The sequence below is a fragment of the Lutra lutra genome, chromosome 7 (genome assembly GCF_902655055.1).
Source record: "Lutra lutra chromosome 7, mLutLut1.2, whole genome shotgun sequence".
Taxonomy (NCBI): Eukaryota; Metazoa; Chordata; class Mammalia; order Carnivora; family Mustelidae; genus Lutra; species Lutra lutra.
Window position 1 is genome coordinate 139,555,014 of NC_062284.1, and position 20,849 is coordinate 139,575,862.

At 39.2% G+C, this 20,849-nt stretch overlaps 1 protein-coding gene across 4 annotated transcripts in view; it reads left to right on the plus strand.

Annotated features, from left to right (window-relative positions):
• VRK1 (VRK serine/threonine kinase 1) overlaps nt 1-20,849 on the plus strand; it is a 74,722-nt gene that overhangs the window by 13,250 nt on the left and 40,623 nt on the right. For 2 of the 4 annotated variants that reach the window (XM_047736205.1, XM_047736201.1), the window contains exon 1: nt 9,933-9,978. The exons of the other annotated variants lie outside the window; for them this stretch is intronic. In XM_047736205.1, coding sequence (XP_047592161.1) covers nt 9,948-9,978 — 31 coding nt within the window. In that variant the 5' untranslated portion in view covers nt 9,933-9,947. Of the gene's footprint in view, nt 1-9,932; nt 9,979-20,849 lie in introns of those variants that run through there. 4 annotated transcript variants of the gene reach the window in all.

Here is a 20,849-nt window from a genome sequence, read left to right on the forward strand (position 1 = left end):
ATGAAACACAGCTTTTTGATCATGTTGGCAAGTTACTGCCCAGACATGGTCTTCTGATCTTCTTGGTATTTTTTGTCCCCTGCCAGGAACTCATTATTCTGTTTTAGTAAGCCATGGTGCAAGACACGAGTTCAATTTTTGAAAGCCTTTTGCATATACTATTCCTTAATGCTTGTCCCTTACTTCGGTTTCTACTTGAACTTCTAAGAGTCACAGATATGGTGTAGAGTTTCATGAATCATCAGAAGTCATTTGTGACTGGTGAGTTCTAATCTCAACAGTCTCCCTTCCGAGCATCTTGCATATGCGCTTCTGGAAAGTGGTGTGCCTTTGAATGTCAGGTTTACACACTGTAATTGTGTCCTAAGTAGTCAGGAACCACCTGGATGACAGAACAGGAAATCTGTCATTTGCTGGTTCCTTTGTGTTCTTTGGGGCCTGCTTTGGGGTAACTTCTACCCTTCTTTCAGGAGGTAAAGTTTTGTTTCTACAAAACAGTGTAACTCCAGTATAGATATATTGTTCCTTCCTTCATTATCCTTGATACTGCATTTTTCTTCTCATTAACTTCTTTAAACACCTTTATTGAGATGTAGTTCACATAACCTACGATTCCCTCATTTAAGGAGTATTGTTCAGTGGTTTTTAGCATCTCCCCAGGACTGCAACTATCGTCATAATCTAATTGTACAATATTTTCATCAACCTTAAAAGAACCCTCCTACCCATTAGCAGTCACTCCATTCTCTCCTCACCCCCCACAGCCCTAGGAAACTATTAGTCTGCTTTTGTCTCTGTAATGCCTATTTTGGAAGTCTTGCATAATTGGAGTTGTAAAATATGGGGTCTTTTGTAACTGGCTTCTTTCACTTAGTATAATGTTTTCAAGGCGCATCCATGTTGTAGCAGGTGTCAGTGCTTCATTTTTTATTGCTGGGCAATAGCCCATTGTATGGGTAGAGCACGTTGGTTTATTCATTCATCCGCCCAAGGGCAACGAAGTTGTTTCCGAGTTTTGACTATTATGAATAATACTGTTATGAACATTTATGTACAGTTTTTTTGTGGATCTATGTTTTTATTTCCTTTAAGTTATGTGCCTACCAGTAGACCTGCCGTGTCATGAGATAACTCTATGTTTAACATCTTTAGAAGAACTGCCGGGTTGTTTTCCAAAGTCAGCTGCACCATTATACACTTTGAGTAGCACTGTAGGTGGGTTCAGATATCTCCATATCCTCACCAGTGCTTGTTATATTGTCTCTTTTTGTTAGAATCTTTGTGAGTGTGAAGTGGTATCTCACTGTAGTTTTGATTTTCATTTCCCTAATGACTACCATTGTCCAGCCCCTTTTTGTGTGCTGTTGGCCATTTGTACATCTGTTTTGGAGAAATGTCTGTTTAAATCCTTTGCCCATTTTTAAATTGGGCTGTCTTTTTATTATTGAGTTTGTTAGCCTTTTAATGTTTAGTTTGATTTATTTGCAACTAGAAATATTCTTTTGCCTTGGTTTTCTTTCCTTTGTTTTTCTTTCATTTTGTTACGGGACCATCCATTCTTTCTGTAGTAAGGGGAGAAGGTGAAGAAGGTTTTCAGGCCGTTTGCATTCTCTTGGTGGCAGCTTCCCTTGGCGACCCACAGAATTGTGGGATACTGTAGGCTGCAAAATGTACATCTCCTGGTTATTGGAATAGATCCTTTACGGTTCATACTGGTTCTAAAATGAAACATGCTTCTTTCTCTACACATCAGTAGTTAAAACTCCTGGCTTAGATTTTAATCCAAGTAATTTTACAGGTGAGGAAGAAAGACCTGGAGAAGTTGCATCATGTCTAGGTTCACAGCAGATAGACCTGGAGCATAGCTTTAATTCAGTCCATTCTTAAGAAAAATCTGTTGGTTTCTCACAAGGTGACAACTTCATGTTAGACTTGGGATACCAGGGCTAGCGTCTTTAATTTCCAGATTCTCACAAAAAAATGTCAAAAGAGCGTGACATAGGGGCGCCTGGGTGGCTCAGTGGTTAAAGCCTCTGCCTTCGGCTCAGGTCATGATCTCAGGGTCCTGGGATCGAGTCCCGCATCGGGCTCTCTGCTCAGCAGGGAGCCTGCCTCCTCCTCCTGTCTCTCTGCCTGCCTGCCTCTCTGCCTACTTGTGATTTGTCTGTCAAATTAAAAAAAAAAAAAAGCGTGACATATATGCAATTAATGGTAATATAGTGTCATAGTGCTGTGAAATGTGGGCAAGGTTGTAGAGTCTAGTGCTCTTAACACCACTCAGTGCTGAAATTTGCATTTTACTTTCCTTTGCATGTAGGCAAAATTAGATTTTTGAATTGTTGATTTTGTCTGGACCACCTAGTAAAGAATGGTAACAAGCGTGCCGTCATTCAGATGCTGAGTTTGCGGGAGAAACGGACTTTAGAATGTTTTGGGTTTTACACTGGAACCTGAAGATAGTCTCATCAAGTACAGTGTTTCTATACATATGCCATTAACTGTTTTTTTCAAATACTCTGCAGTGGTTTATAACATTTTTCCCCCCCCTGAGTTTATGTCAATATTTTATGTTAAAAACAACAGCTAAAAACTTCTTTTTGAAGATCTTTACATCAGTGATTTATTTCATTACTACTTTTGTTCTTTTGATCTTTGGAAGTCATTCTTTTTATTCAGAGTTGGGCTGGGTATTTATAATAACATGTGAATGTATTTCTCTTTTATTTTTTATATTGTTTTGATGGTGTTTGTAATAGTATTCGGTTGTAATATTAAAGCAAATATTTTACCACCTAAAGACTTCTTGTTTTGCAAATGATTTATTACGTGGTATGTGCTCTTTTTAATGCTTGTGTTAAGTAACCAAAAGGCATTTTTGCAAAAATTTTATTTTTCATACACATGTTTTGAATCTCGGTTGGCCCTCCTAACTTATTGGTTGTAAAAGCCATGGACAAATTATTTAACTTCTCTTACTCCCAGTTTTGTTATATGCAGTCAAGATAATGCCACCTGTGTTTTGTGGTTATTTTAAGAGTCAGAGATCATGCATTTAAAGTAGCCAACATAGAGCCTGCCATATAGGTGCTTAATATTGAGGGTAGCTGTTGTTATATGTTAGTTCATTCATATGTAGGAACTGTAATTAATGGTTAATTCTTTCTCGTATAGATTCAGTCATCTATATTTTTACTCATTTAGGATTACTTGGCCAAAAGTAAATGATCATATTAATGTAAGAACTTCATGTCAGTATTCACTTTCAGTCAGTAGTCTTTCAGATTGTATTGCTCTTTAAAGACTGACTTAGGCTTTACCTCAAAACCATAAAGGTATGGTCTTGTTTGCTAATGTAGGCACTGAGAGTTGTTTCTCTACATAGTCGATTGCTCTGTTTTTAATTTGAAGTGGTGGCTGGGCTGACTTAGGCATATCTGAGTACAGGCAGATTCCAAAGTAACAACACTAGAGAGAGCTACTTGGTATTTTATGTAATACAAGTTCTTTCATTATTCATGAAGAACGCTTTAAAAATATTTTAATTGAAAAATAAATGCAGAGAATGAGAAATTTAGACAATGTAGGAGGATAAAGAATGGAAACTAAACCTACCATGAAGGCATCTTTCCCCTATTGATTAGGGTACCAGTAATATGCTGTCCCCAAGCATGGTGCGTTGTTGCACAAGTCCTGGGAGTGCTGGTCATATATATCCAAGCATATGCAGCATACATTTTTCACTTAACTGTATCTTGGAGGCTGTTCCATACTGATGTATATAGGTTTACCTCATTTTTTAAGTTGCATGATCATTCTGTGGATATGACATCATTCACTTAATAAGTTCCCTTCTGATGTAAATTAAGGATGTTTCTAGTCTTTTGTTACATTATGCTGCAGGGAATATCCATGTACATGTTAACCTTAAAATAACATTTATTTTACTAGCAGAAATGGATTCTATCAGAAATAACTGTAATTCAGGACAAGCAAACTATGGCAAAACCAGAGGGTAGTTCCACAAAGGAGAGGAACATTATTTTATGGAGAAGAAAGAGGAAGCTGGGAGAGGTTGTTCTGAGTGAGAGTCCGCTGGAGAGAAGCAAGGATTCTGGGTGCTGAGGTTCCTCATTGACTGAGCTGGGCTGGTGACTGTTTCTTGTGGGAGATATAATGTACATCTATTCCTGTGGGGCCTGTAATCGATGGTTTTTTCTGTTGACCATTCTTTTGCTGGGTCTGTCATGGACAATTCTTCTAGTAATTGATGTTGAGTGGTATGGCTCCCCTTCTAGCCCCCTGATTCCACTTCAGTGAGATTTCCCTTCACTAATTTTCACAAATACATTTGACAGGAGGTGAGTGTACCTATAGGATGAATTGCTAGAAGTGGGCTGAGCCATAGGGCTGTGTATGTAACATTTTGGTAGCTAATGCTAAAGGGATGGGCCTCATACTCTTGTCAACCCAGTGTATTTTCTAACTCTTGGAATTTAGCTAATCTGATAGCTTAACAGTGTGATTTTAGTGCTAAATTAAGTCTTAATATAATTTTATTTTGCATTTTATTAATGAATGAAGCTGAGCCTATTTGCTATTGATCTTTAGGATATAGTGTTAGTAAAAGAAATCATGATCACAGACAAGGTATAAATATTTTGCCTGTTAACCTAAGACACAGGTGATACAGATAAATGTATTTTACTTGCTGCTTAAAAAGAAAAAATGAAGGATAAACTAAAAACTAATAAAAACAGTTACATGGAGGGAAAGGATAGGAAGGCTGGGGAATAGAAGCTAGATTTCTGAACACACCTTGTGTTGTTTTAGTTTTGGAAATATAAATGTTTTATAAAACAACAAAAATTTGGAAGGAAGAAATATGTATCAGTTAAGTATTTAGGTTAATGTTTGGAATGAAGAATTTTGACACATGAGAATAGAGACAGATAGAAAGGCAAAGAAGTTAAGCAAAACCCCTTTAATCTTAAATTTGAAGAGAATATATCAACATAAACTTGTGATGTGTTTTCTCACTGAAAAGAATTCTTCTAGCTTTGTCCACTAAAAAGATCTAGAAATAATGACAACCTGGGACCAATGCATATTGTAGGGCCCAGATTTTGGTCTCTAATCCATTTTCCACTAAAAGGAGACAGGCTTTTTGTAGAAGTGATTGATTTTAGGTTTGGGACAGGAAAATGTGCATGAGGAACCTGGAACATCTTATTCTAGAAAGCAAGGAAAATATCTAGGACCGTTGGGGTTGAATCAGAAGGATACAGTGGCCAGCCCAAAGGGCTTCCATTGTTCAGTGCAAAAAGGAAAGAGCAGCCCTGGCCGCAGAAGCTGCCCGACATTCACAGACAGGCCGTGTTGTCCTTGGGTTAAATGTAAGCAGTCTCACAGAATACCTCAGACGGGGTTTCACTCACGTTATGATAAAATGAAACCAGGCACAAAGCCAAAGGTCTCTGCGTCATCCACAAAATTCTTGACCAAAATGAGTGATGGCTACTTCTTTACTACTTACAGCCTTATCTTCATTCTAGTATCCCCTCCCTGACATAGGATTTATGGAGATACCCATTCATAGAATTACCCCACTTTCTGACATCTAATTTAGGGAAACTCCTGCTTCCTCATATCCTCCCCCAAATTACCCAACCAAAGCCTGAATCCTATAATAGATTCTTTTTTAAAAATTATTAACATATAATATATTATTTGTTTTAGGGGTACAGGTCTGTAATTCATCAGTCTCACTCAATGCACAGCACCCAGCACAACAGATACCCTCCCCCGTGTCCATCACCCAATCACTCCATCCCTCCCACCCCGCTCTACTACAGCAACCCTCAGTTTGTTTTCTGAGATTTAGTCTCTTATGGTTTGTCTCCCTTTCTGGTTTTATCTTGTTTCATTTTTTCCTCTCTTCCCCTATGATTGTAGGTTTCTTTATAACATAATCTCACTGAGCCACCCTGGTGTTCCCTGTGGAATGTGTTCTCCCACCTTGTTTCACTCTAGGTGTGTTCCTGGTGTTCTTTTACTGAGGGGCTCTGACATCAAATAGATGGCAGAACAGTTTGTGCAAAGACCGCAACAAAGGATGGGGGGAACACATTCAGTGACAGTAGAGGGACCTAGTTAGCAAAATTCACAAAGGGGGAAATTTTACAAAACAAATGACAAGGGAAGGAAAAAAAAATAAAAGAGGGAGGTGGCATTTGTCCATTAAAGAGATTGAAAGACTCGTTTGCCAGATGTGGCAAGTAAAAAATAAGCTCTAAGTGCTTGGGGCGCCTGGGGGGCTCAGTGGGTTAAGCCTCTGCCTTCGGCTCAGGTCATGATCTCAGGGTCCTGGGTTCGAGCCCTGCATCAGGCTCTCTGCTTAGTGGGGAGCCTGCTTCCCCCTCCCCCTCTGCCTGCCTCTCTGCCTGCTTGTGATCTCTGTCTGTCAAATAAATAAATAAAATCTTAAAAAAAAAAAAAAGACACTTCTTGAGACAATTAGAGAGTCTTTGAACTTGGTAGTAGATGATATTACAGAATGATTGTTAATTTTGTTAGGTGTGAAGATATTTATTGACTATATTTTTAAAAAGTAACTTAGAAGAATTTGTGTATGAAACGATGTAATGTGTGGGGTTTACTTTGAAACTGTCTGGAGGGGCAAGTGGATTGGGTAAAGGGAAGAAACAGATTGGCTGTGTGGGTTTAGTTGTTGAAACTGGGTGACGTGTATACGGGAGTTTATCATACACCTTCTCTGCTTTGTATGAATTTGAAAATTCTCATAGTAAGGAGTTTCTAGAAGCCTTTTGTATTTGTTTTTCTGTGAATTTCCGTCTGCACCTCACTTCTCCATTTTTCTCTTGGATTTTTGTCTTTTTTTTTCTTTAGAAAGGAATCTTTAAATACTAAGAAAGTTAGCCTTTTTTCATGTTTTACAGATTTCATATGTCTTTCAGGTTTGTTTATGCTATTTTTAACCTGTGGAGTATTTTTATTTTGTCAAATGTATAAGTTTTCTTTATGGCTTGACTTTTATTTTGTTGTCTCAGAAAACCTTCTTGTCTCTGGGAGTCTTTAAAGGTTTTCTTTTATGTTTTCATGAGGACTTTTTAACGACCGGACCGTACTTCTGATACGCTTGTACTGTTCGGCCATCCTAATTTCCTTTCTGAGTACTTAGAGCTATTCTCCCCTTAAGCCCTGCTGCAAGAATATATAAGGAAAAATGTTGTGCAGTTGCTATCCTGTGTAGATTTAAATGTGAACATCCAGTGAATTAACTCTAAACAAAGCTTGGTTGTTAATTTTGCCCCCAGATCAGAGAACTAATGGGAAATCTATCATTTACAAAACTCCCAAACATGCTAAGTGGTGTATAAACAGTATAGTTCAATCTTTCCAATTTTAGAACAGTTTCAGTGTTTGCTTAACATATGGAAGCATTCCTTTTAGTTCCTTTCGTAGGGCCTATGGGTCACCTACCTTTGAAGTCAGCATCTTCACACTTGCTCCCCTCTTAGATGCCATGCTTTATTGTGGGCAGAGCAGGACATTCCCAGCATCTGCTCTCTGTAGGATGAACGAATGTTACTGTAAAGTCTTCTTCATGATTGGTTCCTGGAGACCTCTTAGGACTCCAGGGAAGGATCTTCTAACCAGCACATCTAAAGTAGAAGGAGAGATACATAGCGAGACCTCACTAGATCCTTTGCTTTTCCGGGAAAGTGTTGACAGCAAGGCTTCCTGAGCTTGTGTTTGGAATTGGACCATCCTGTGTATTCTCGCTTGAAAATTAATTCTGCAGTTAGTGCTCCTCTTTTAGAACTTCTAGAAATCATTTAAAGGAAATAAAAGTTGAGGAAGTACACTTGATATACTGTATTTTAAACATTTGCTATACCAAAAAATGTTATAGTGTAATGTAAATCAGTTTCTCAATACAAGTGGAAAACATTCTGACTAGGAAGAAATTTTTCTTCTCTGAAAATACCCACTTTCTTTCTCAGAATTAGAAGCGTGAGTCTTCACCTAGTTCTTTCCAGCGTAGGTGTGAAAACCTGACTAGTGTGACAATTGCTTCCAAAGATGGTGTCACAGTTTGAGTTTAGCTTAATGTTTTTCAGGAATAAGTCTATGAATTTATAGGATCATTATCTCTGGAGGTTCACTTCTGTATGCTCATGGATTGTTTTGCTGTAATTGACTCTTGTTTTTTTAATGTCCTTACAGATACCATATAGCCGTGAATCCTTTTGCAACTTAAGTTGATATGCCTAGTTCTCAGAGTGAGACCTGGGGACTGATTGATTGAGTGTCCCTAATAGGAACTCAACAATGAGCTTTTCTTTGTCGCAGGTTTTTATGTTAAATGGTATTGGTAATAAGTATAATTTTATTCCATGGATATCCTTACAGTTCAGTCTCAGCCATAGGATTTGTGGGAATAAAAAAAGTAAGTATATGAAGACCATTGGTATGATTGGGAAGGGGCTATATAAACTCAAGATGCTGTATTTTAGTTTTTAGATGATTTCTTCATGGTAATCAAATGTATTAATCAAATTCTGATTAGGTGGCTCATTTGTAAGAGAATTGTCTTTAAATATATTGCTTTGAAATTGTTCCTGAAGTAATTTAGCAAAAGAGGTGATGAAGTTCTTTGTTGACTGATTATCTGTTTGCTTTTATTCTTTGACTTTCTGTAGTTTGGCGGGAAGCCATTTATACCAAAACATGTAATTACTTTTTAATCCCAACTAAGTTTGAAGTGTAAATGAGTGATCTTTGATTTGGGATGCGATGGGATGGGAAAAGGGTGGTCTTTTGGGGAGCTCCTCTTGAGTCCTTCATTCACTAATTTGTATTTTTTTTCCAACTTCTGAAATGAACTAGAGGGAGCCTTTATTGACATCCTCTAATACGGTAGAGTTGTGTGTAACAGAGCCTAGTATGTTGAAAATGAGTGACTGAATGAAGAAAGGAACACGTGCCGGCGTATCTAGATCGGTGGTCCAGTCTGTGCATCACCTCCTCTGTGGGGCATTTCTACTCACGGACTCACCAGGGCTCTTGAGGAAGAGGGCCTTTCTGGTTTCAGAGTTCTGCTGGTAATTACCATGCGTAGCCAGGACTGAGAGCTACTCCCTCAGACAGTGATACTTACGTAATTGGAGTTTATAATTTTACTCTGAACTTGCTGGCACTAGTTGGAAAAATGAGAAAACAGGTTTTAGAGCTCTTGCTGTCTTAAAAACTTGTACCCTACTGGAAGAGGTACTTTCTCCCTGCCCTGAAACCAACAGAGTTTGGTTCTGTAGATGTCTACGACTGCTCACTGTCTCTAATAAATAGTTTTATCAGAGGATTCAGAAACATTCTTTACCTGGAGGGCTTTTTATTGATCCTTGTTTAAAGCTGATGATAGAAAAATCCTAACTGTATGAAGGTGTTTCTGCATGAAACTAAGTGCAGCTTCTTGAGGCCAAAGGTTGCATTTTATCCATGTGCATTTCCAGCTCCACACATCAGTTTTGGAGGTGTTTTGTAAATGCCTTTGGAATAAAGGAGTTGAGATATTTGATATTCTGGTGAATACTTTGTTGTAAAGATCGAGCTTTAGAAAATATAGAGTAAGAGATGATTAGCATGTTTCCTAGACCATCTGTCACTAATATCAATTGTTTCTACTTGGCACTGAAGACTTGTTTGAGGGTTGGGGGCTGGTAGCTGGTGTAAAGTTTAAAAAAATCTAAAAAACGTCCTAGGTTATTCTGGACCCCTCTGTTTGGTGGTTAAAAGTAAGTGCAGTGTTTAAAAAATTGAGATCCTTATTATCCAGGAAGGATTAATGCAGTTATTGGTTTTTCCAGGAGCAACACCATTGTAATAAGTGGTAGCTGTTTCTGCTTTGCCCCCTCCTCATCTGTTTGATGGATTCACCAGAGCGAGCCTTTGGAAAACGTAAGCCAGAGCATGCCACTTCTCTGCGCAAAACCTTCCCTGGATTTCCCATCTCCCTGAGAGCTAAAGTGGGTGTCGTTACAGTGAGTGGCCTGTGTGTTGGGTGTGACCGCCAACCCTGTGCCCTTGTATATCTGTGACATCAGCTAATGCTGTCCCATGGCGGTTTCTTTTGCAGCTACCCCACCTCCCTGCTACTTTGGCTTCCAGAACAAGCTGGTCATACTCTTGCCTTAGGGCCTTTGCACTTGCTGCTCCCTCTGTGTGGGCTGTTCTTCCTCTAGATCACTGCATGGCCAGCTTCCCTCACTGTGTTGCAGGTCTTCGCCCAAGTGTCATTTTCTCCTAAGGGTTTACCAGATCATCTTTTAAATTTCACCCCCCTCCCTCATCCCCTCTCCTTGCTTTTTTTTTTTTTTTTTTTTCCCCTTAGCACTTATTACCATTGGACACTGAGCATGTTTTAATATTTAACAAGTTATCTTAAATTTAAAAAAGCTTAATGAGGGCTGGATTTTTAAAAAAAGATTTTATTTATTTATTTGACAGACAGAGATCACAGGGAGGCAGAGAGGCCGGCAGAGAGAGAGGGGGAAGCAGGCTTCCTGCCGAGCAGAGAGCCCGATGCAAGGCTCCATCCCAGGACCCTGAGATCATGACCTGAGCCGAAGGCAGAGGCTTACCCCTCTGAGCCACCCAGGCGCCCCGAGGGCAGGAATTTTTATCTGTTCTGTTCACTGCTTTATCCTTGTGTTCTAGAACAGTTCCTGGCACAGAGTGTGCGCGACATAAATACTTGTCAACCAGGTGAATTAGGGAAGCAGGCGCTACGCATTAGAGTGGTACAGAAGTTCATGGAGCTCAGTCTTATTTTTATTTGAAATTAGGAGGTGTAGCATGGTAAAAATTTTTATATTTCCTGCCAAAAAGTTACAAACCATTTACTCTAATAGCACTAGTAAGTTACTTAATGTTAAAGTTAAGGGGAAACTAGGGCTTTGTCCTAGGCTCTACTTTTTAGGAATGGAAGCTGATCCGTTATAAACCCATTCCTACCTGAGGTGACATTAGTGACAGAGGCACTAAGATTTTGAATTTCTATCAGGCTTACATAGTTTAGCCTATGGATAGAGTGGATTCTGAGAATGGAATAACACATTAGCAAAAACTATCAAACATATGAAAACTTCGGTGAGAAATAGGTCAATGAGAGAATTCTTGACTCGTGTTCAGAATATAATTTTTATTTTGATTGAAGTATTGTGAATTAAAGTACAAGCATAATACATGTCCCCAAATCTTGAAGAAGTACGTTTCCCCTTTTGCTAAAGTCAGAGTCCTGAAGTGGACTGCAGGGCTCTGTTGGAAGCGTTGCTCCCATGTTACCTGGCTGTCCCCTCCCCCCACCACCTCCCCTGTTCCCACGTAAGCCACACCAGAATCCTTCTTCGTTCGTGTGGTGTGCTCTTACCTTAAGATCTTTGCACTGCTTGTCCCTCTGCCCACAATATCCTTCCAGTTATACCACCTGTGAGTCTGCTCAGATCTCACCTACCTTCTCAGTGAGGCTCACGTGCCCCACGCCATCCTGCTCTCCCTGTCCTCTACCCTCCTGATCTCTGTTACTTTCCTTTCCTTTTTTTCCCCTCTAAAGCACAGTACCTACATTTTATAAAATATTATATAGTTTACCCATTATGTCTGTCTGTCTTCCTTTCCTTCCTTTCCCTTTCCCTTTCTTTCTGTCTGTCCTTCTGCTAGAATATGTGTCAAAAGAACAGGACCTCTGGGGTGCCTGGGTGGCTCAGTGGGTTAAAGCCTCTGCCTTCGGCTCAGGTCATGATCCCATCGCCCTGGGATCAAGCCCTGTGTCGAGCTCTCTGCTCAGCGGGGAGCCTGCTGCCCTCTCTCTCTCTGCCTGCCTCTCTGCCTACTTGTGATCTCTCTCTGTGTCAAATAAATTAAAAAAAAAATTAAAAAAAAAAAGAGTAGGACCTTTGTTTTGTTCCTTGAGGTCAAGTAAGCATCGAGAGCAGTGCTTGGCACATGGCATATATTCAATAAATATTTGTTAAGTGAGTGAATGAATCAATGCAATTCATATAACAAATTCATATAATTCGCAGTTAGCCTTTATTTACTATTGTGGTAACTAGTAGATTTCGCTACAGGCATACCTTGGAAATACTGTAGGTTCGGTTCTAGACCACCACAATCAAGTGAGTGTTATGGTAAGGCAAGTCAAATGAGTATCTTGGTTTCTTAGTGCAAATATAAATGTTACATTTACACTGTTCTGTAGTGTTTTAAGTGTGCAATAGCATTATGGATAAAAAACAATTATATACTTTAATTAAAAAACCTTATTGCTAAAAAATGCTATCATCTGAACTTTCAGTGAGTTGTAATCACTGATCACAGATAATAAGTAAAATAATAATGAAAAAGTTTGAAATACTGCGAAAATTCCAAGATTACACAAGAGACATGAAGTGAGGAAATGCTGTTGGAAAAATGGTGCAAATAGACTTGCTCTGCCGAAGGTTGCCACAAACCTTCAATTTGTAAAAAAACACAGTATCCCTGAAGTGTAATAAAGCAAAGTGCAATAAAGGGCGATAGGCCTATAATTAGCATCTGTAAGGACAACCTTTGAAATAACACCACTTGTAATGCTTTTCCAATTCTGAGTGTGCACATGCAGGGGAAGGGTGATTTCATAGTCTCCAAGAATATATTGGGGTTGTACTATGTCTGTTTTACCTTTTATGTCTATAAACTCTTCACTCTTTTTTTTTAATTGTGGGAGGAAAATAACAACATAGAATCACAAAATTTACCATCCTGTTTTTTAGTGTACAGTTCAATAGTGTTAGGTATGTTCACACTCTTGTGTAACCAGTCTCCTGAACTCTCTTTATCTTGCAAATTGGAAACTGTACCCATTAAACAATAGCTCCCTTCTTCCCCCTCCCCTCAGCCTTGGCAACCATTCTATTTTCTGTTTCTGTACATTTGACTTCTGTAAGATACCTCGTATTAGTGGAATCCTACGATATTCGTCTTTTGGGGACGGGCTTATTTCACTTAGCATAACGTCTTCAAGATTTCACCCTTACTGTCGCAGGTGTCAGAATGTCCTTCCTTTTTAAGGCTGAATAATACCACAATGTATGTACACACCACACCTTGTTTATTCACCTGCCCACAGACACTTGGGTTGCTTCCTTAGCTCTTGTCGGTAGTGCTGCTGTGAACATGGGTGTGCGACTCTCTTTGAGACCATAAAGTGTTTTCTTGAGATCTGTTAGCTTACAGGGAAGGCGTATCAACCAGTTCTGTTTTTGTATATGCCTCCATCTTAATTTCAAAGCCTTAATTTGATTTCTAAGATCTTCAGTTTATTGAGTAACATGTTTTTTCTTTTATGTAATTTACTTTCACATTATAAAATGTGTACTTTGGTGTAAGCTGGGGAAGTGTAGGTGGTCTGCTTTTTTAACACGATTCCTCCTGGAAAACTGTATGTGAACAAGCGGGACAAACTCCCTGAAAAAACAGGCTGTTACTCATTGTTGTGTTTCCCAAATTACCTAGACTGTGAGTGACCTAAACCATAGAACGAGCCCCAGGATAGTATTGTGTTGTGAAGCAAAGGAAGAGAATGTTTCCAGAAGGAAAGAATGAACTACAGTGTCACACCTCCTGAGCAGGCAGATGGGAGGTGCTGTGTCATTTGCACTCAGTGCCCTTAGCACTGAGGAGTAGGAGTAGTAGTAGGATCCGCAGTAGATCCGCAGTAGGAGCGGATCCTGAAGACAGAGTCGGATCCTGAAGACAAAGTCTGCAGGGATCGATGTTTGGCCCCAGGGAGGAGAGCAGAGATGGTAGTAGGGCCACATGATCACTGAGACATTTGCATGAGAGGAAGAGGAAAGTTGGGATGATAATGGGGAGAGACTAATTAATAGTGTAAGACCTAAGAAGGCTGGGGGGATGGGATACAAGACAGAGGTGAAGGGCCTGATATTTGGTAGAGGAACAGAGCTTCCCTGAATTGTGATGGGGGGACGGAAGATACAGAGGAATGCCCAGGTGGGCTTGATGTGGGTGCAGGTGGTACGCAGGTTTTGGTCTTAGAAAGATAAAAGAATTCCTACTTAAAGCTTCAGTTTTCTCTCTGAACTGGGAGATGAGGTTGTCTGTTGAAATTTGTGAGTTAAGAGAGGGGAAGATGGTTATGAGGAACATAAGCAGTGTTGGCATAGTCATTGGAGGGAGTGGGAAGAGCTGTTCGCTGCCAGGCTTGTAGGAGGAGGACAGTGTCCATTGCAGTTGAGGGAGGTACAGTAAGCATAAAGTTAGACATCAGATACTTGAGAAGAAAAACCTTTTTGCTGTTTAATTTGACACATTTATTGAATTCCTACCTACTGCATGTGTTGGAAGATAGTTCTTGTACCCAGGGAGCTTAGAAACTTGCAGAACATTTATTACAAAAAAGAAGAGGTGACAACAGTCCTGAAACTTCAGAGATCAGATCTGATTGAAGAAGAGAGAGCTCTTTGGGTTTGGAAAAGACTTGAGTCAGTGTAGATGGGGGAGGGTGAGAAAAAGCTTTATACCGCTGAGTGGAGAGAAGAGTCTGAGTCCTTAGGTACCATGTTAATGGATGGAATAGTGCATAGTGCAGTTTGTTCAGAATTATCCCTGAGTCAGTGTGTCTCCATGCAGTTTAGAAACATATCAGAGAAACTTATGATTTAAAGATTCTGTAAAAGTGTGTGACACCCCCCCCCCCCCCCCCCCCCCCCGCCCACCGCCCCAGGGGGGCTTCCGTGCATATCTGTTGTAAGGGAACGAATGACTAGTCGTCCATGTATGGCAGGCTCTGTTGCTGCCCTGTAAATTCCCAGTTTGGATCGGATGAATTTGTAGAGCTCATCAAGTCTAAGTGGTACTTTTCGATCCATTCAAGCTTTTTTTCTGTCTTGAAAATTTCAGATTGGAATCCAGGACTTGAAAAATGTCAGTTGTCTAAATACAGTACCATATTGTGATAAATATAGCTATTGAAATTAAAAAAAAAAAAAACTCTTCACAAAACTTTATTTTAATATTCACAGCAGAACTTTTTGGGGAATGTTATCTGAGAAACAGGACCATTTTATTATCAGAGCTGACTATTAATTAGGGTATTGTTTCAGATATAAAAGTTGATCTGCCACTGAAATTCTATTTGAATATGTATAGTTCCAAGCTTGCTTTGTGTATTTAATAACTTTAGTACCATAATTACTCTGTTTACAATTAAATTTTGGTGGATATGCTAATACAGAATATGGCAGTGAGTGATTTCAGCAAAGGGCAGTGCTGATTTGCATCTTGATATGCTTTTCACTTGCATCTGCATTTCATTTAATATCACTGGGAAGAGAAATGGTCAGATTATGTAATGGATTTTGTGACAGTGAAGTTTTCCTTCTCTTTGAAACCTCCTGTAAGCTACCACGATAGTGGATTTGCTTTGTTCTGAGTGGGCAGATAGTGATGCCGAAGGGTTGAATCTGGTTGAGGTTTGTGCCCTCCAGCGTATTGTTTAGTAGGAACCTGATGTAGATACGGGCTTCATCATTAGAAGGAACCTGTAATGGGGTGCCTGGGTGGCTCAGTGGGTTAAAGCCTCTGCCTTCAGCTCAGGTCATGATCCCAGGGTCCTGGGATCGAGCCCCACATCGGGCTCTCTGCTCAGCGGGGAGCCTGCTTCTCCCTCTCTCTCTCTGCCTGACTCTCTGCCTACTTGTGATCTCTCTCTCTGTCAAATAAATAAATAAAAATCTTTAAAAAAAATTATAAAAAAAAAAGGAACCTGTAATGTATTGAGGTGATTGTAGAATTCAAATTAGTGTTGTAAGTTCTTTAGGAAAGTCACTAAGGAACTGAGGCAAATGCTCATGGTTGTAAAACTTAATAGTTTTTGAGCAGGGGCATCTGGTTTTAATACTTAAAACTTTTTTCTTTTCAGAAATCACCTGAAAAGGAACAAGGAGATTGAGAAACACAGCTCTCATATTCTCTGAAACTAAGAGGCTTCTGTGACCCTGAACCAGGAAATCAGAGGGGTGGCCAAACGCTGTGCCAGTCAAATGGGGGTGTGGCAGGATGTGGAAAGGGGGTGCGCTTGGGGCTGAGACCCAGATCTTGGACCAAGCTGGCGGCAGAGGGGTGTTCTTCAGAGCGAGTGGAACACAGCCGGTTGAGGCACAACCAGTAAGCCTTTGTTTAGAAGAACAGGAAATGGGTATTGGCAGAACAACTTTATATGAAAAAAGAGAAAGAAAGAAAAAAATAATAACTATGTATGAGCTTTTTTTGTCCTTAGTTTACTTAGGCCGTATAGTATTTTTAAGTTCCTCGAACCCTGTGGATCTCCCTAATATGCATGCGTGACCGAGGAAAAGAAAAGAAACTGGATAACCATTTGGAAAATCCAGGATTCCTACCTCTGATTATCTTATACCAGTATAAGTGTAAACAAATCAAAATTTTACCAGCAAAATATGAAATAAACTGCAAAATAACTAAACCGTAATAAGCCGTACAATAACTAAAAGAAGACATGATATTTGCAAAGAATAATTTGGGTGGGGACTTTCCAAGGATGACATAAAGTCCAAAAGCTAAAAATAAACAATATCAAAAGACAAACAGGGAAGACTATTTGCAATATCAAGAGCCAATTTCTTCACTAGAGAATATATAAGAAGTGCCTATAAATAAAAAAGCAAAAGGCAACCGATAGTTCTTAGAAAATGAGGTACAGATTTTACTTAGGACTGCTTGGATGTGTGTGTCTGTCTGATTGGACAAGCTCATAAAATATGAAAAGATTCTCAGTTTTGGTCCCTTGATAATTGTTAATTATAGGAACAGCAGTTTTTTAATGCTTAAAACCATAAAATATTTCACAATACAGAAGACCTTATTAAGCAGATACAGACTTAATGAATTATAAGGTACTATTAGAACCACCACCCATGTCATGAAATAGAACCACTGGCCTGTCCCCATCACAACTTCTTATACTTCCTGAAAGTAACTTCTGTCTTTTATGGCAATCACTTCCTTTTCTTTATCGGTTTACCACGCAAATGTGCATCCTGAAGCACCGTGGTACAGATTTGCCTGATTTTGTTTTGTTTTGGCTGTGTTCTTTCAAGTCTTTCCGCATCTGGCTCTCTTCTCTCCCATCTCTTCTTTTTTTTCTTTTATCTGCTGAAGAAATGGGATTATATGTACTCTAGGGTTTCTCATCCTTGGGACTTTGCTGACTGCATTCCTGTGCTATAGTTTATCATGTTCTACTGTTCTTTTCATATCCTGTGAATCAGGACCAGGCTTGATCAGATTCGGAGTCTATTAATTTTTTATTTTTCTTTTTTGGCAAGATTACTTCATAGGTAATGGCGTGGTCTTTTATCAGGAGCCGTATAATGTCTGGACATTTCTCATATTTTGATGTTAGTAACTATCAGTGCTCAGTGTCTGGATCCATTAATTTATTAGGAGGTAGAAATGTGTTAACCTAAAACCATCCTTATTCATTTATTAGCTGAAATTTTTCCATAAGATTTTTCTCTTCATCTAATATTTGGTTACGCAGTGGTACAATTCATGTAAGAAAGAGGGTAAGTGCTTGATTCTTTTCCCTCCTTCCTTTTTTCTTTTCTTTTCTTTCTTTCTTTCTTTTTTTTTTTTTTTTTTAAGCAGCTTTCAAAATTGAGTGGTTTCCTTTTATTCTCTGGTGGTGACCACTTAGGTTTTCTGGCTATTACAAACCTTTGGATTTACTTCCATTTTATGTGTTTTAATCCATAGAGGTTATTATCTTTATTGACTCAAATTGGCCCATCTTTGGTCAGTGGAAACACCTAAGTTGGCTTCTTAGACATATCTGACATCACTCTAGTAGTTTTTGATAGCTTCCTTGACACCTAGAAATGACAAGATGTTCCAAGTCTGTCTTGTACGTTTCTGGTTTCACATCTGGAATCAGTCCTCTCTTCAAACAATCTGGTTTCTTTTACAAGAAACTGTAGTTTTAAGAATACAATTTGTATACTAGAGGTACTCATTACTACTAGGTTGGTTATTTGTTTCTAAGCTCTTTTTGTGGCTCGGGCTGGGAAGTGGAAAGCGGTGTGTGTGTGCACGTGTGCGTGGTGTGCTTGTGCATGTGTGCTTTTTTAAAAGATAAAATAACTTCTGAATTAAAAATATTTCCGAATAAAGCATTTTTAGCTTTCACTCTTCTTTCATTTCTTTCCCCTTTCTTTTGTATTTGAATCTCGATTTCTAAGGACACAAGGGGGTGACTGAATTAAAATATCACGGAATTATTCACTTGCATTATTGCACAGATACGTGTACAGTAACCTTCGTTTACAAAACCAAGTATCACTTACGGTGTGATTATTGGAGAGTTGGGTTTTTTTGGCATATGTTCTCCCATTTTTTACAGTCGTACTGTATCTACTTCGTCAGAGCATATACCCATTAAGTATTCCGTCCTCTTCTCACAGTCCTTGTTGAGTCTCATTCTACAAATCAGTGTCTGCTTACTGCTCACTACCAGTTCCTATGGTGACGTCTCTTTAGGCATTTCGGATACCTAAGGCTTGTTCTCTGATGGATTCTTAATTCTCTTTTTCTATGTTGAGAACGCTCTGGTCTTTATACTTGAAATTTGACTGCGTATAAAATCTTCGGTTCTTGTTTTCTTTGTCTTAACTATGTTACTTCCCCTTTCTTTTCTGGCATAAGTGTCGCTGTCAGAGTGATGACAGTCTGATTTATTTTCCTTATAAAAGATCTGTTTTTGGCCTGGATGCTCAAAGAATATTTCTTTTCCATGGAGTTCTGTAATTTTATGAGGTGGTATCAGAGCGTGGGTTGTCCTGGGCTGATTTCTCTGTGTATGGTGTGAGATAATGAGCTTTCATTTTGTAGTTTTTCTTTTTTATTTTGTTTTTTAAGTTTAGGAAAGTCTTCTTAGATTAAAGCATTTTTAGTATTTTGTTCTCTTGCTTTGATTTTCTTTGTTATATGTTCACTGGCTTTTCTTTTTCTGCTTTCTGAATCTATGATTTTCTCTTGAAATGTTTATCTTTTTCACCCTTTTTGATTTTTAGAATTTTTTCCTTTTCACTTTCTATCTATTAAGTCACTGTGTTTCAATTGCCTTCAGTCTGATGTTCCTTCTAGTTTAGTTTTCATCTCTTAAATGATTGTGACTTTAGTTATTTCCTTCTACCGCTTAGTCTCTGAGTTTTCCTAATTCTGATCTGTTAATCTTTCTATATAAAATTTTTAAGTTTGTATTGAAATATTGGTTCAGAACTCTCGACTTTTTGGCAAGCCTGTTTTATGTATTTTTCTGCAGGAACTTTTTAAAAACTTCCGTTTGCACAGACTAGGTTTTGTTCCTTTTCTGTTGCTGAGTTCTTCAAGCAGTTATTTTTCTTTTATGTGCGATTAGTTCTAGATGGTATAGTTCAAGTTGACCTAATGTAATTTTCTAGAACCTCCTCTTCTGTTTTGTTCTGTTTTGTTTTGGTGTAGTGTTCCAAAACATGGAGGCTAACTTGACATATCTACCTTTGTATTTGAACCTTCTTTTTCCTTTCTTTGTATTATCTTTGTGATGCTCATTTTGGATTCCGTTCCCAGCCCTTTCTCACCCACCCGGGGAGGTTTTGACCTGAGAGCTTTTCCACTGGTTGGTCCTGCGAGCTGTGGAGGCCAGCGTGCTCCAACCCCTCCAGCAGAGCCCCACACAAGCTCAGGGCTGGAGAACTCAGGGCTGGAGTGAGCACGGCACTTCCCGGCTTCGGCTTCAGCTACTGTTCCTACGTTCTCTCTGTGCTTCTGAGAAGTGACTTGGGGTCACTTGGGGATTCTCAAATTCACCAGAGACACCACCCTTTGCTTCTGCTGCTTCCCTCACCGCTGCCAGTAGCACGTAGGTCATCTTGCTCTAAGTGACCTCTTCACCCACTCCCATTTTGCAGTTTTGTAGGGAATAGTGTCGCCTAGTTTTGTTGTGGTTGCTGTCCACTGGGTTTGACTCCTGCTCTCCAGTTGTCCTGTTTGGCTTTACGGGGGAAATCTAGGGAGATTAGACGTGTGCACAGCCAGCCCTACCGTCTTCAGTGGCAGCGAGACTTTGGACGCCATGGTGTGTTCAGGGATTCGGCAGACTCACAGTGACGGCTGACTGTGGGACCACTTTCAGGAAGGAGGAAAAGTTATTCCAGACTGCATTAATTGTTACAAGTAGGCTGTAGGAATAAAACTCAGAGTAAAAGCTAACCACTTAATTTGGAGGAAAAACACACTTTTTGTTGATTACAATTTATATTGAGTGGAAGGTGAGCTAGCATAGTTCTTGAAATATGGTCACTTTGGGAAAGAAATTCCAGTAGAACCCAAAAGATAGTATGGTTACTCTCTTGAGTTACAGAAAGAGGAAAAGTTTTTTTTTTTTTTTTTTTTTAACTCACTTTAAATTGTCTTAGCTTCTATAAGGAAATCATCAAATAGGAGATTACTCTGATGATTTGTTACAGTGGGGTAAATTCAGAAGGCATCCATTTTGGTATTTAGAAGTGCTATGCCTTGGTTTGTTCTTTTTTTTTTGGGTCTTGGTCATTTCTTGCACTCAGTCTACAACCATAGCTATAAAACTCACCTTGTCTGGTGTACTGAGTCTGGTCTGTTGTGGTTTACACTGAAACTCCATTCAGGAAGATTTTACAGTGATTAAAAATACACATTAAGAGAGCTGTTTGATAGGAAGAAATAATAGCCAC